The sequence below is a fragment of the Molothrus ater genome, chromosome 3 (assembly GCF_012460135.2).
Source record: "Molothrus ater isolate BHLD 08-10-18 breed brown headed cowbird chromosome 3, BPBGC_Mater_1.1, whole genome shotgun sequence".
Taxonomy (NCBI): Eukaryota; Metazoa; Chordata; class Aves; order Passeriformes; family Icteridae; genus Molothrus; species Molothrus ater.
In genome coordinates this window covers 64,584,148-64,597,561 of record NC_050480.2, presented here as the reverse complement: position 1 = coordinate 64,597,561, position 13,414 = coordinate 64,584,148, and the positions used below count along the sequence as shown (strand labels likewise).

The window sequence follows — 13,414 nt, the reverse complement described above, 5'->3', positions numbered from 1 at the left end:
TTTTCTACAGCAAGGAACATGCTCTCCCTCTGTCTGACTGAGGCTGGTGTCTTGAATGAAAACTGACAGAATATTCAAGTGACAGAATATTTGCATTCATTTTATTAACACAGATAAGGGCTACGTAGTGACTGAGGAATGAAATCTGTTGGGAAGAACATGCAATGGTTTTGGACAGAAGATGTTTGTTTTGAGGCATTCTGATTTTTTTTTTTCTATTTATCCCTAGGTGAAAATAAACTGATAGGGGACCTCTTAGTCCTTGGCGGAGCAACGCTGTACGGCATCTCCAACGTCTGTGAGGAGTACATCGTCCGAAACCTGAGTCGAGTGGAGTTCCTGGGCATGATCGGACTCTTTGGCTCCTTCTTCAGTGGAATTCAGCTGTAAGTGAGCAGGTTTGAGCTCACTAAGGCTCAAATAAGTGCAGCTGTGGCCTCCATTGAGATACATTACCCACTCCTTCAAAATTAGCCCTTTCCTGTGGAGAGCAGGTGTCCTCTAATCTTGGAATTTGCATTGGTTTTCATATTTCAAATTGGTGATTTGAATAATAGCACAGATTTTTACCCAAGTACTCTAATTCAAGGACCATTGTCCTTGAGTAGTCACATAAAAGGCAGAAGACATGTCACACCATCTTGCCGCTGGAGGACAAGTGGATGCTTCACATATTATTCTGAACTGTGAATAACAAAATCCACAGCTTCTTCTGGTTCTATTTTATACATTTAAAAAGTCCCCTTGATTTCTAAAGAGGTAGAAAACACATCCAGTCAGAAAGTGTTTTACTGGTTTGCTTGTTCTATGTAATTACATTATGATATGGAGGAAATCATACAAAGCCAGTAAGAAAATGACATTTTCACTTCAAAAATATTTGGCACTTAGGGTATTGTTGCATGGATTTCAGGATCTATGGAGTCTGGTCTATATCCACATGTACCTAATGAGCATCCCAACTGCAAGCCTAATAGTTGGAAGGTGGCTTCCAATGTTGCAGTGCTGTGACTGATGTAAAAGTAGCCCTGCAAGATTGCTGCATTTTGTGCAGGACTGTCTCTGGTGCTTGTAACACAGAATGACTTTTGATTATTCTTCCACAAGAAGTTGCTTCTCTACAGATCTAAGCTACTCTGCTTCTAAGAACAGAAACTGATCAAAAAAACTGCAGCCCATCAATTCCCATTTCAATGGTTCTATTTTTTTTTAGCTAGAAAGCTTAATATATTTGTAAGGGATCTGAACAAGTGTCTTAAAATTATTTCTATTAACTAGTTGCCATACAAGAAGTTTCCTTTTAAAAGAATATGGAATTTAAGAGCATACAAATGTGCCTAGTATCCTTAGCTAAAGCATTCTTTTATATGTTTGTGATTAAGTAGATACTAACATTCTGAGGACATCAAAGCAGTGCCCTTGTCTTGCTCTGTGTGTATAAACTGTCATGTAAGTGTCTCATACTCCAGAATTCAATTGTTTTGCCATTTCTCCCTCTTGACCCAAGCAGTTAGTCACAATTCAGGGTCTGTGAGTTGTTCTGCTGGTGAGAATCTGGTTTTGGAATAAGGCATCTTTGTATAAAGAAGAAACAACTGAAAGGACACAATTAGAAACCATTTCTTTGATGAAAGCCCTAAGGTTTTTCTATTCAAACTTTGGCCCAACTTTGGTTCACTCCAACAGGTTTTTCTCCACCAGCCTCTGCACCTTTTTGCTGATAGTGCTTTTCAGGCACCTTCTGGAGACTCAACCCCACTTAGTTCATACCTGTGCCTTTTTCTTACCTTTACCTGTAATGAATAGCAGAAGTCACAGTTGTGTGTTCACAGAGATTTAATCTAACTGAATATAACACTTACTTCAAAGAGAAGCCAATTCTCATGTTAAATTTGCAGGCTCTTTCTTTGAAAAACTACTGGCCACTTTGGTGCAATATAGGACCTTTAGATCCTCTAAACTGAAGGAGTCTTAGACTGTAACATAAAATAAACACACATAATGCCTGTTGTGCAGCAAAGGAGGGAGAGCTAAGGTGTCAGGGGAAACAGTGAATTAATGAGTTGGCTGATTACCCAGACATGGTGGAAAGAGTTTAGTATGTTGGGTATGATTAAAGCAGGGAGGAAGAATAAGAGATTAGTTTATAAGACTTGGGGATATCACAATTACCCAGCAAATTGAGATAAGGTTATCTGATGGAATCACATCATCATAACATGGCCTATTTTCTGATGGCCCCCTGAAGGTCATCTGGTTCAAGCTCCTACTCAAAGCTAGCTCCAAAGTTACATCAGGCTGCTTAGGAAGTTGTTCAGTTGATTTCTTGGCATCTCCAAGAATGGAGCTGCCAGTCATGCTGGGCAACCTATTCCAATGTTTGACAATCTTTTTTCCCCTTGATATTTAATAAGTTTTCCACATTGCCACTTATGTCCATTGTCATTCATCCTTTTGTTGTTCACCTCCAAGAAAAGTATGACTACTTTGTCAGTAACTACTCATACCCATAGTTAAGATGGAAAATTTATTGTGTGTCCTCCTTTCCCGCAGCTTAGCCTTCTCTTCTCCATGCTAGGCAAACCCTACTGTTTCAGAATTTCCTCTTACATCCTGTCCTCAACCTGCCTGACCATTGTGATGGAATTCCACTGTACTCCCTTCAATTTGTTATTATCTGTCTTGTTCTGGACAGCCCATAATTGGATACAGGACACTAGCTGCTGTCTCACAAATCACATCCTTCAGCTTTCTGGCCAGACCTTTACTGACACAGCTCAGGATGCTGTTGCCTTCCTCTGCTCCAGGGACACATTGCTGACTTGGGTCCAGGTTGATGTCCGCCAGGACTGTAAGGTTTATTGCTGGAAAACAATTTCTATCCAGTCAGCTCCCATCCTGTACTGTTTCACAGTGTCTCTCCACCCCAGGTGAAGGAGTTAATACTTGCTTTTTTTGAACTTCATTAAGTTTCTTCTCGCACTTTTATTTAGACAACATTGTACATAGTCCACACATCTCGTCCTTACCTCTTGAGTCTCTGAAGATCTTTAAGAAAATCATGTTGGAAACCTTGCTAAAGTAACAGTAGATTACACACATACTCTCACTCATTCCCTCTCCTTTATTTACTGATCCAGTCACCTCATCATAGAAGGCAGTGCTCTTGAGAGCACTGTGCTGGCTCTTCCCACTGGAACCCATCTTCTTCATTTCCTGCGAATGACTTCAGGGTAGATTTGTTCCGTAATCTTCCCAAAGCTTAGCATAATCTGGCTGCCCAGGCTATACTTATTGTTCTGTGTTAAACTGAATGTTGCATTTGTCTCTTTTCAGTCATCAGAGACCTCCTCCAACTACCACAGGCTTTCAAAATCATTGTGATTCCAATTCTTCAGTGCCTCTGGCATCACTAAATGGCCATTTCTGACAAAGTTTCTCTCATCCCTCTTTTTTCACAGATCATAAGAAATCACAAGCCATAGCATATTGTTTTATACATCTTTTGTATTGGCTAAACAATAATATGAATGCAATGTTCCTACATTTAAGTTATGTGAAATATTTTTTACCAGACCAAGAGATGTTGCAGTTTGTTTTCATTATATTCTTAAGAAATTACTTATAAAGGAGACATATACCTTATGTATGCAAAAACACCTATAATTTAGTTATTTTACAGAGAATATAGTCTTATTATTCTGTACACAGTATTAGATTTGCCTCACATCAGCAGCAAGCAAATTAAAATTTCCAGGATGCAACTCTTTAGACTAGATTAATCTGGAAGGTGCTGAGCTCCTGTAGTTTTACTATTAGATTTGGTCTTCCACATACCACCTTTCCTACTAGGTACTTTGTTTTTCAATCTGTATAATTTCGTGTTTTATACTTGTTTAAAATAGTGTCCAGACCAGCATGCAGAGTTCTGCACAGCTGGATTTATCTGGAAATCACACAGACAGGGAAAGCAGTTACCTGCACGAAGACCTAGCTTGGGAGATATCTTATCTCCAAGGGTCTGTTTGCCTGGATTGGGAAGAGCTGACTTGTTGCCACCTTAGAATTTTATGAATATGTGACTTTGATGTTAATGTACAGTGCAAGATTTACAAGATACTGAGAGTGGACTTTTGCAGGTTTGCCCATCCTTTGCTTATTATCCTGACTTTCACTGCTGTGACTATTTGGTTTCTCTCAGTGTGTAACAAATCACAGTATTCTTCCCAAACCAGATTGTGATATCTATTTATTTTACACTGCAGAGCTACTCTGAAGTGTGAATAACTCAGATAGATATATTATTAATAATTAACATTCAAAAGATTTCAGAATATTAGTCAGAAAAGTACAAGATGATTGAACATTTAGGGGAATGGACATGTAGAGCACGTATATAGAGAGCTGGAAATAAACCAGGAGAAATTGTATGCTATCACATCTGATTATTACCCTGAAGATCTTTCAAATACACAGGCACAGGGATAATGCCAGAGTAGATTAGTAAACTCTTGATTGCATTTTGTTCCCACAGAGATTCTTTTGTTATAAGGTTATTTATGTTGTTTTGTCCAGCACTTGAATTAAATGAGTGGAAGTAATTTAACTTCTGTTCTCTTACATCAAATTTTGCTTTCTCTTCTAGTGCAATCATGGAACACAAAGAGCTGTTGAAGGTCCCCTGGGATTGGCAAATAGGTAAGAACACACTTTACCTCATGGAAGATGGTTGCTGAAGGAGGCGTGCTCACAGCCAGCATTTGGGGAGGCAGGCAAAGAGTTTCAGGGGAGCCAATATTTGTGACTTTTCCACAAGGAAAAGTTACTTCCAAAGGTTGAACCTCATAACTGCTCTTAAACAATCTGTCCTCCATTGCTGTGTTATGCCTTCCCTGCACAATTAGGTTAAGCATATGAATGCTGTAAGATAACCATTCAGACAGCCGTGAAGTTAAACAATAGTGTGGTTCCAGTTTTAAGATTCAATGCAACACTGGGGCAATAAATGAGGCAGTCATTAAGAGCCAAACCTTTCCAATGAAAGCCAAGGAAAGAAAATGGAGCCTAACAAAATAACCTTGAAAAGTACTTGCAGTGCATATTATAGCCTCATAAATTCACTTCCAGGAGGAGCATTTCTGTATGGAAGTGGTTTAATTGCTTTCCAAATAGTTTTGGTGGAATAAAGCAGATGTGTCCATTTAGACAAGTTTTGGGAGCATCATGCCCAATGAAGCAGTTATGGTGTTCTGCCAAGCAGGGGATTGCATTTTCCCATTTCAGTTTGGAAGCTGAGTTTATGAGTCTCTTCTAATTAGTCCAATGAATTATTTGGTTTAAAAGCAAATCAATATCTGGGGGAGTCCCTATAATCACACCTTCACTGTTTATGACAATAGAAGAAATAAAAGAATACTAGTAGCATAGAGCTGATTGATTGCAGAGGATTCAAGCTTTGGCAATCCATTGACAGCAGCTCTTTACCTAGTTTCATACTGAACATCAAAATGGCAACTCAGAAGTGTGCAAAAACAACTGATTAGGTGGGGACTCCCTGAGGGGAGGGGATACAAATTGTGGAATAGAGTTGGTTTCTTTAAACTTGGTTTGCAATTTCCTTTCATCATCTTAAACCTTGATAAATACAGCACATTTTTCACAAAACATTGCACCTAGAAATCTTGGAAATTTGATGGTTGAGCTGTAAAAGTAAGTGACAAATTAATTTAAAGTATCCATGGAGAGACACACTCAACTGTGTACTAAAGTGTATTGGCCTTCTTTAATCTGAGATAGTTAGCATAATTGCATCAGTGTTTGTTTATATTTCATGAGAAGGAGCTTAGGGACATAATTAATCTGGTACTGATGATACCAGTGGTCATAGTGAATTAATCTACTGTCCATGTAAATGTCATATATACTTCCATGAGATTTCTGTTCAAACTCAGTATCAGTGAAATGTGCTGTTAAAATAAGGTCTTACTTCATCTGTGATGCTGCCAAAATGTCCCTGAAAGTTGATTACTAATTCTGAAGAGTCCTTATGCTTCACAAGGCTGAGATCATCTTAGCACAAACATCATAGATATGAACTTGTTTTGTTAGAGCAATAATTGGAAATGTGGTGTAGTTGAACATGGATTAAATGGTGACAGTTCTGTAGTTCTTCCTTGGCTTCCACTGCACCTGGTGTACTTTCCATTGCATTGGCAGTGATACAAGATTGTCAAAAAGTGATTGACAGATCTGTATAAGGGAGTTCACAGCCTTGTCCTGGGTAGTTATCTGCTGTGACAGACTCAAACCTGCAGTCCAGCAGAGTTAAATCATCAGCCTTCCAAATGGTGGTGATAAAGTCACAGCAGGCAACCTAATAAATAAATCAAGGTGGCCTGTTGCCATCTGCCATAATTGTGCTTTTAAGATCAAATGAGCTACCTTTTAACTGATGCAAATGATTTTTGAATATAAAGATCTAAAGCCAATCTGTTATGTCTATCATGTTTAAAACAGGCTGTGTCCCTCCTGGTGTTAATTTTGGAAATTGCCCTGATACATATCATCATCTTCACACTCAGTGTGAATCACTGTAGCTCTGTTTGTATCCTTGAAGTTTTAAGTATTAATACTTGCTGACAACCAGACTGAAAGGAGCATGATTTTACAGTTTTGAGAGAGTGGTTTCATATGAGACCATGACAGGTTTTATAGTGATAGATGAAATACTAACAAATAAACTCACATCAGTTTTATTTAAGAGAAAAGCCAGTTTGTAGCTCCAAGGAAGTGTCCTTTGTTACCAGGGGTTTGAATATTTCTGAGTGGTCTTTGTTCCAAGGCAGTATGGAAGATCATAACTGATTCCACGTCATGCCAATTAAACATTTGCTTTTGGAGTAAAAGCACAAAGGCAACATTTGTACATCATGGCACCGTGCAACATTCAACCACCTCGCTCAGGAGCAAGACCAGAAGTTCTCAAGTCATCTTGGTCTCTGTCCTACTTGGGCTGTATTAGAGTGATCCCTAGGGAAAGATCTGCCTATTTGTGTGAAGACACCAAGTGTAACGAGAAATGGAGAAATGCTGAGGGACTGGGGCTCGTTCAGCCTGTGGAAGAGAAGTTATCTGCAAGGAGTTTATCAAAAGGACAGAGCTGGTGCATGGCTCTGTCAGAGGTGCATGGCAGGAGGATGAGAGCTCAAATGACAGATTCAGACTGGATATAAAGAAAACCACCTTCACACTGAGGGCAGGCAGGCAGCAGAGCAGGTTGCCCAGAGAGGTTCTGGAGTCCGCTGGGACTGCAGCACTAGAGGCGATTCCCAAGGCTGCTATTTGCACTGCATGGGTACCTGAGGAGGCTGAGGATTCAAGCTGTTGACTTAAATCATATTTTCAGTCTCAAAATTGGCCCTCTAAGAAGCATATATATCTGGAAATCATATTATGTTGATTTCATTTGTTTATTGTCACGACTAAATGCCACCCAACTGGTGGATATTACAAATATTTTGAAGCTGTAAATGAAATGCCACTTTATATTCACCTCTGCTAGGACAGCTACAGTTTAAGCAATTTTCCACTGGAACTGAAATGCCCTTTGGAAAAGCAACCTGTGAAGCTGGCTGTCAAATAATGTGAACACCAAGGCAGTACCATAAAATTACACTGTGAGTTGAGTGCATAAACCAGCAAATCTGTGTTAAATCCAGACAGCCAGAGACTTGGTGGACCAGCTTGTGGTTTGCAGACTGTACTTTGACAATGCTGACTTCTGATCCAGAATGGCTTTGGTGCCTGACCTGTTCTTCTTAAGCCTGGAAGAAAAGCTGGCTTAGTGCTCTTGTATGCAAAACAATTTCCCATTGACCAAAACTACACTCCACATGTTGCAATTATTTGCCTGCTACAGAAGAGTCACAGAGTTTAAATAAAGCAGCTTTCAAGCACTGCCTAAAACTTAATTCTGTTACCAGTATACAATGCACACCTTATAAATTTGCTGCCTATGGGTAAAAGCAGTTTTTGCTATAATTGTCCATATTCTGAATATAAATTCAAAATTCCTTATCATGCCATATTATGGACACTGATAGTTTGTGTCTGCTATGTTTGTTTCAGTTGAGTGTACACTTCAGTTCATATGCTTCCAAAAGACTCAATCTGTCACAGCTGATTTTGTCCTTTAGACAGCTTTTCTAAAGAATTTTTAACTAAATGGATCCACATGCAGATATATGGCCATTATATGGCTTTTTTTTTTTATCCTTTCTAATCCCTTTTAGGACTTTAGCAATCAGATTTTCTACAACTTTTAGTCAATAACATGTTCTGAAGAGCTGGCACGAGTCTTAATTTAGGCCTATGCACATATCAGCTGGGAATTCTGCAGCATATGGCAGCCTAAGAAATATCATTTGCATGAGAGCAGATGAGTAAAGTGTTTGCTGTTTTTTTAACTTCATATTGATTAATTTGCCTTGGGATTTATCAAGTAATAACTGAAGCAATGAATTCTTTCCCAGTAAGTTATTTAGGTTTTTAAATTAATTTAGATTTTTACTGTAATGTATTTTTATTATATTAGTGTCTAACAATCTAATTTGTGTGAGGCACTTTGTAAACATGTAGCAGGAAAGAGTTTCAGCTCACAAAAGTTTTATTGAGGAAGGCAGACAAAAAGGAGTAGAGGAACAGAAGTGCAAAAATCTGAAGTGATTTGTCAGTTTTGGTGGCAAAATAGGTCTAGGATCTCTGACACTTGAGTGCTGTCCTCATGCATTCATCCATTTGCTCATTAACTCCTCTGCAAATAATATTGTGTTCATATTTTGGGTCCATTCCCAAAAAACACTGTGTGCTCCATCCAACTCAGCTGAACTCACTTGGCGCTGGGGACATTCAGCTCCTGCAGAGACTGGATTTGATATGTTCAAATGCATCATTATGTCCAAATCTAAGTAGGACATGAGGTAGTCACTGGTAGTATAAGACACCAGCTTGAAACAACTCTGCTATTATGGAGACCCCAAAGGACCTCATGTCCAGTGTTGATATGGTTTTCACTCTCTATATATGTGTACATTATTAATTTGAATTTTTCTTTGAAAAAGCATTATTCTTTCTTTTCCTAAAAGCACAACCTTTGGAAGAAGGTTGTCCCAACAAAATAATTTCTGCAGGCTGTAAGGTCACTTTGCTTCTTGTTTCTCTCCTGCAGGCTTGCTGTACGTTGGCTTTAGTGCCTGTATGTTTGGCCTCTACAGCTTCATGCCAGTGGTCATAAAGAAAACCAGTGCTACTGCTGTCAACCTCTCCCTGCTCACAGCTGACCTGTACAGCCTCTTTTGTGGATTATTCCTCTTCCACTACAAGGTATGGAAATGAGGGATGTGTTTGGGTAATAGCAGTATGCCTCAAGAAACATCAGTTAACGACAAGGAAACAAAAGAAGCCTCCAAGCTTTGCTAGGAGGCTAAACAGTTAAAATGCAAGTTGATTTTTTTACTTCAGACTTCCTACACTAAAACAAATTTTATTTTATTATTTGTTTTCTGAGAGAGCTCGTTTGGTCTTTTTGTTACAAGTTTTAAGATTTGAGTACCTGCTTATCAGCCACTGTATCATTAATTTCATGTTACTTATCAAAGGTTACCTTCAATTGCAGTGAACAGACCTAATGTGGCAGGATGAAGGGAGGGACTCTTCCAAAATTCCCACAGACTTTTTTTTGCCTGGAAACAAGGTTGTTTCATTCATACTGATTCTGAATTCATAACTAAATTGTTCATAAATTACACCTTTCTCTTGGCCAGACCAGTGGCTTGCCTCTTATTGTAAATGCCAAAATGTGCAGCATATTTGTGTTGAAGTTAAACTTTGGCCTCCCAGGTCCCCTAATATTTAAAGCACCATGTGGTACACGACCACATTTGACCTCCAGTTATGAGGAATGGCACTTCATTATTCACAAGTATCCCCCGCTAGTGTCCATCCTGTGAAAATAAGATTGCGGTGCTGGAAGCAATTGCTTTCTACCATCATTTATTCATAGGAGGGAGGTTACTTGATAGCTAAATTGTGTTAGAAGTGTTAGGCAACAGAAAGCCTTAAAATTCTGAGTGTCTAATCAACTTATATCAGATTTTGTTGTAGTAATAGTACCTGCATGACTCTGAATGTGACAGTCAAAGTTCAAATCTTCAGAGTTCAACACAAAATTGTTTGCCACTACTGTCTTTTATTTTGGTTTTGTGGCTTTGAGAATTCTGCAGGCACAAGAAAAGCAAGAATAGAAACAAAAATATGACTGAAAACACAATGTAGGGGTTGCCTGCTGCTTTTCAGCTGTCTCATGGTGATATCATTTCTCCTTCTTTCTGCCTCATGCTTCAAACCCCAAGTGTTTGACATTAGGTGTTATCTGAAAACTATCTCCTGTAAATATTATTATTTGATTCACACAGATAAATATATTTAGGGGTGTTAGTCCACTGTTTCTAAGAAAAATTGCTACATTTACTACAGTGAAAGACAAATGTTATTCTGAAAACAGTGGTGGTGGTGTACTAGCAAAATCAAACTTCAGTGGAAGGAAAGACTCAAAAGGCAGCAGAGGGTGAATAGCTCTGTGCTCAGCATTGCTCAAACCTAACAAAAATGGCAATTTTGCAAACACACACTCCAAAGTTCAGACACTTGAAAGGCAAAAGGTGAGTTAACAGTTTAATTTCTTCCTTGTGTCTGATGGATACATTAGCAGAGCCAGGAAGGCAGAATTTTCAGCTTTACTGAACCCCATCATTCTACAGTAAGTTCATGTCAGCTCCCATCCATAATGGCATCTTGGTCTCCCTCCAAGACCTGTATGGGAAAAGTGCTCAAGAGTAGAAGGCTCAGATCAGGGAAGTTTTCTGGTTGAAAGCATCCATCTCAACATGTGTCCTGGTAAACTGGTTGAGTTCCACATCTGAAGTAACTGATGGTCCCCTCTGTCCCTTGCTCTAATTATTAGAAAACTGAAAGTCTCATCCTCCTGTGGTTACTGTATGTATCATGCTGTTGCTTTCATAAACACTTACCAATTACTTAAACCTATCCAGGTTTTTACCTCCACTGCTTTCCTTGGAAGACCTTCAGAACATTACCTCTCCAACAGTTACAGACCTCCTTATTTCCAGCATAAATTTACTTGTGCCTGGTTTTGGTCCATTCATCTTTCTACCAAGAGTATCCATTAGCAGCAAGAATGCCCATCTCCATGGTGTTTTACTCCATTGGTACATCAGTAGAGAGGAATCATATTGTCTCTCAGCCTTCACTAATCAGGGCAAGCCCTTCTCTGCACCTCACCTGGTTGGATTTCATCCTCCCTGAGACAGCCCCTTCAGCTCGAGGTCCTGGTCCCTCCAGCACCTGGTGCAATGCTTTTTACTCTGTTTCTCTAGGAAGCCAGTTACCCCATAGACAGCAAACCAGCAATGACATTTTTCATCACTGCATTTCTTTTGTAATTTATCCTCATCCTGCACTCCATACAACTCATGTGTCTCACTTTTCTTCTTCCCAGCTGAAGCCTTGAAAAGGAGAAGACCTTTATAAGGGCTTTCTGAAAGGACCTTTACCTGAAATGCAGCATCAATTTCTCAAGCTGTGTCTCCTTTCACACCCTTCAAACTTACATTGCAGATGAAATTTGAAGAGAAAGGCTATATGCAAAGATCATGTCGATTTTAAAGTCCACTTAGTTATTTGGTTTCTTCTTTAGTTACGATGTTTTTCTTCATAGTTAGATGACCTTCTCCTTTTCTTATGGTTTGCTAACAGGTATCATTTTATCTGAGGAAGTGGAACTGTGAAATGTGTGACTTGCACTCAATAATGAAGTCTAATAAGTTGGTATGAAGTGATCCAAAATAATTCCCCTCCTAGGACTGTGTACACTTACTTGTTTCCTAGCTTTTAAAGTGCTGTTTTGTTCCTAGCCCAGCTGTACATCCCCTGCAGCACCTTCTGCTTTTTTCTGCACTGGCCAATGGGCACAGCCCCACTTCACTGGGAAGCAAATGGGTTTATGCTCAAGTAGGATCAACTGAGGGGGTTTAGTGTCCCTTGCAGAATATAATTTTATGAGGCTTTCAAGAAATAGTTGTGATTTTTCCCTCTGCTGCTACTTTTATCACCAGACAGGTTTATTGCACCTATAGCAGTAGATCTATGAAAATCCATGGAAAATGCAGAAAATTAGTTTAACTGAGCTTTAGAGCTTTTGAAACCAAACTGAAGAGAAGATTGTCTTTGAAGTGTTTTGATTCATTAGCATGTCATTTTTATATAGTACAGCCTTGCAACATCATTGTATGCAGGACATGAGTGAGTTTATAAACAGCTGCATCTCTAGTCTTACCCCACATGCAGGCATCTTCTTATCACACTGAACACTTCCTAGGCCCTTGGAAGCTGGAAATTCAGCCTGTTAATTTCACACAATTCTGGTGATATATGTATAATTCCAGATGTTAATTTTTCAAGATCTTATTGTATTAAAATGTAAAAATATGTAGTTTTCAATTGGAGATAGATTACTAGATTGTAATGTATCATTCTTAAAAGTTCTCACATCCCCCAAAATAAAAGATGTCTTTTTAGTTCTTCTGTAATCAAAAATTGATTTCAAATATTCCAGTGGATGGAGAAATGTGTCTGGCCTCTGTGGTAGCTGAATATCCACCACTGTCATAGCATTTAAGTATAGCATTTAAGTATACAACCCCATATCTTTTTTTTTTTTTTTTAATTTCTCACCATATTGAGATATGTTAAACAATTTTTATGTTCAAAACAGGATTGTCCTAGGCCATTCTTTGTTATGGATACACAAGTGGTGCTGAAAAATTCAGGGCCGCATCTCTGGGTGCACAGAGTAGAACTTTTATATAAATATAGGGCCATTTTTTTGTAGGAGTATTCTTTTTTACATTTTAGTCTCAGCCTTAGCTCTTTTGTTAGCTCTTTTCTGTTGGCTTCCTTTGCAAGCTCTATGTTGTCTTTAGTCATTCTAAGCAAATTAGGTTCTCACTAAATAATCTAAGCAGTTATTTTATATTTTCCAGCAGCTAGAGCATGAATACTGATTGTGTTCTGGACCAGCAGGTTGAATCACACTATATTGTATCATTACCTACCAAGCCAAGCCCAATAGATTATATTATTCCTTGGCAAATTCATTCATGACTTTATCCAAGATGCAGCTATAAAAATTCAGAACTTCTGGATATAGTAGTAATTCGTGTATCTTGATTTAGAATCTCAGAGAGTATTTGTGACGAAGGACTTGATAGACAGGTAAACATGATACTCAAGACCTTCCAGGACCAGAAATCTGAAATTATGCTAGTTGAGGCCTCCT

The 13,414-nt window shown here is 38.7% G+C and overlaps 1 protein-coding gene across 2 annotated transcripts in view; it reads left to right on the top strand.

Annotated features, from left to right (window-relative positions):
• SLC35F1 (solute carrier family 35 member F1) overlaps positions 1 to 13,414 on the top strand; it is a 225,431-nt gene that overhangs the window by 194,491 nt on the left and 17,526 nt on the right. For both annotated transcript variants that reach the window (XM_036380227.2, XM_054514297.1), the window contains exons 5-7: positions 230 to 386; positions 4,646 to 4,698; positions 9,227 to 9,381. In XM_036380227.2, coding sequence (XP_036236120.1) covers positions 230 to 386; positions 4,646 to 4,698; positions 9,227 to 9,381 — 365 coding nt within the window. The remainder of the gene's footprint in view (positions 1 to 229; positions 387 to 4,645; positions 4,699 to 9,226; positions 9,382 to 13,414) is intronic.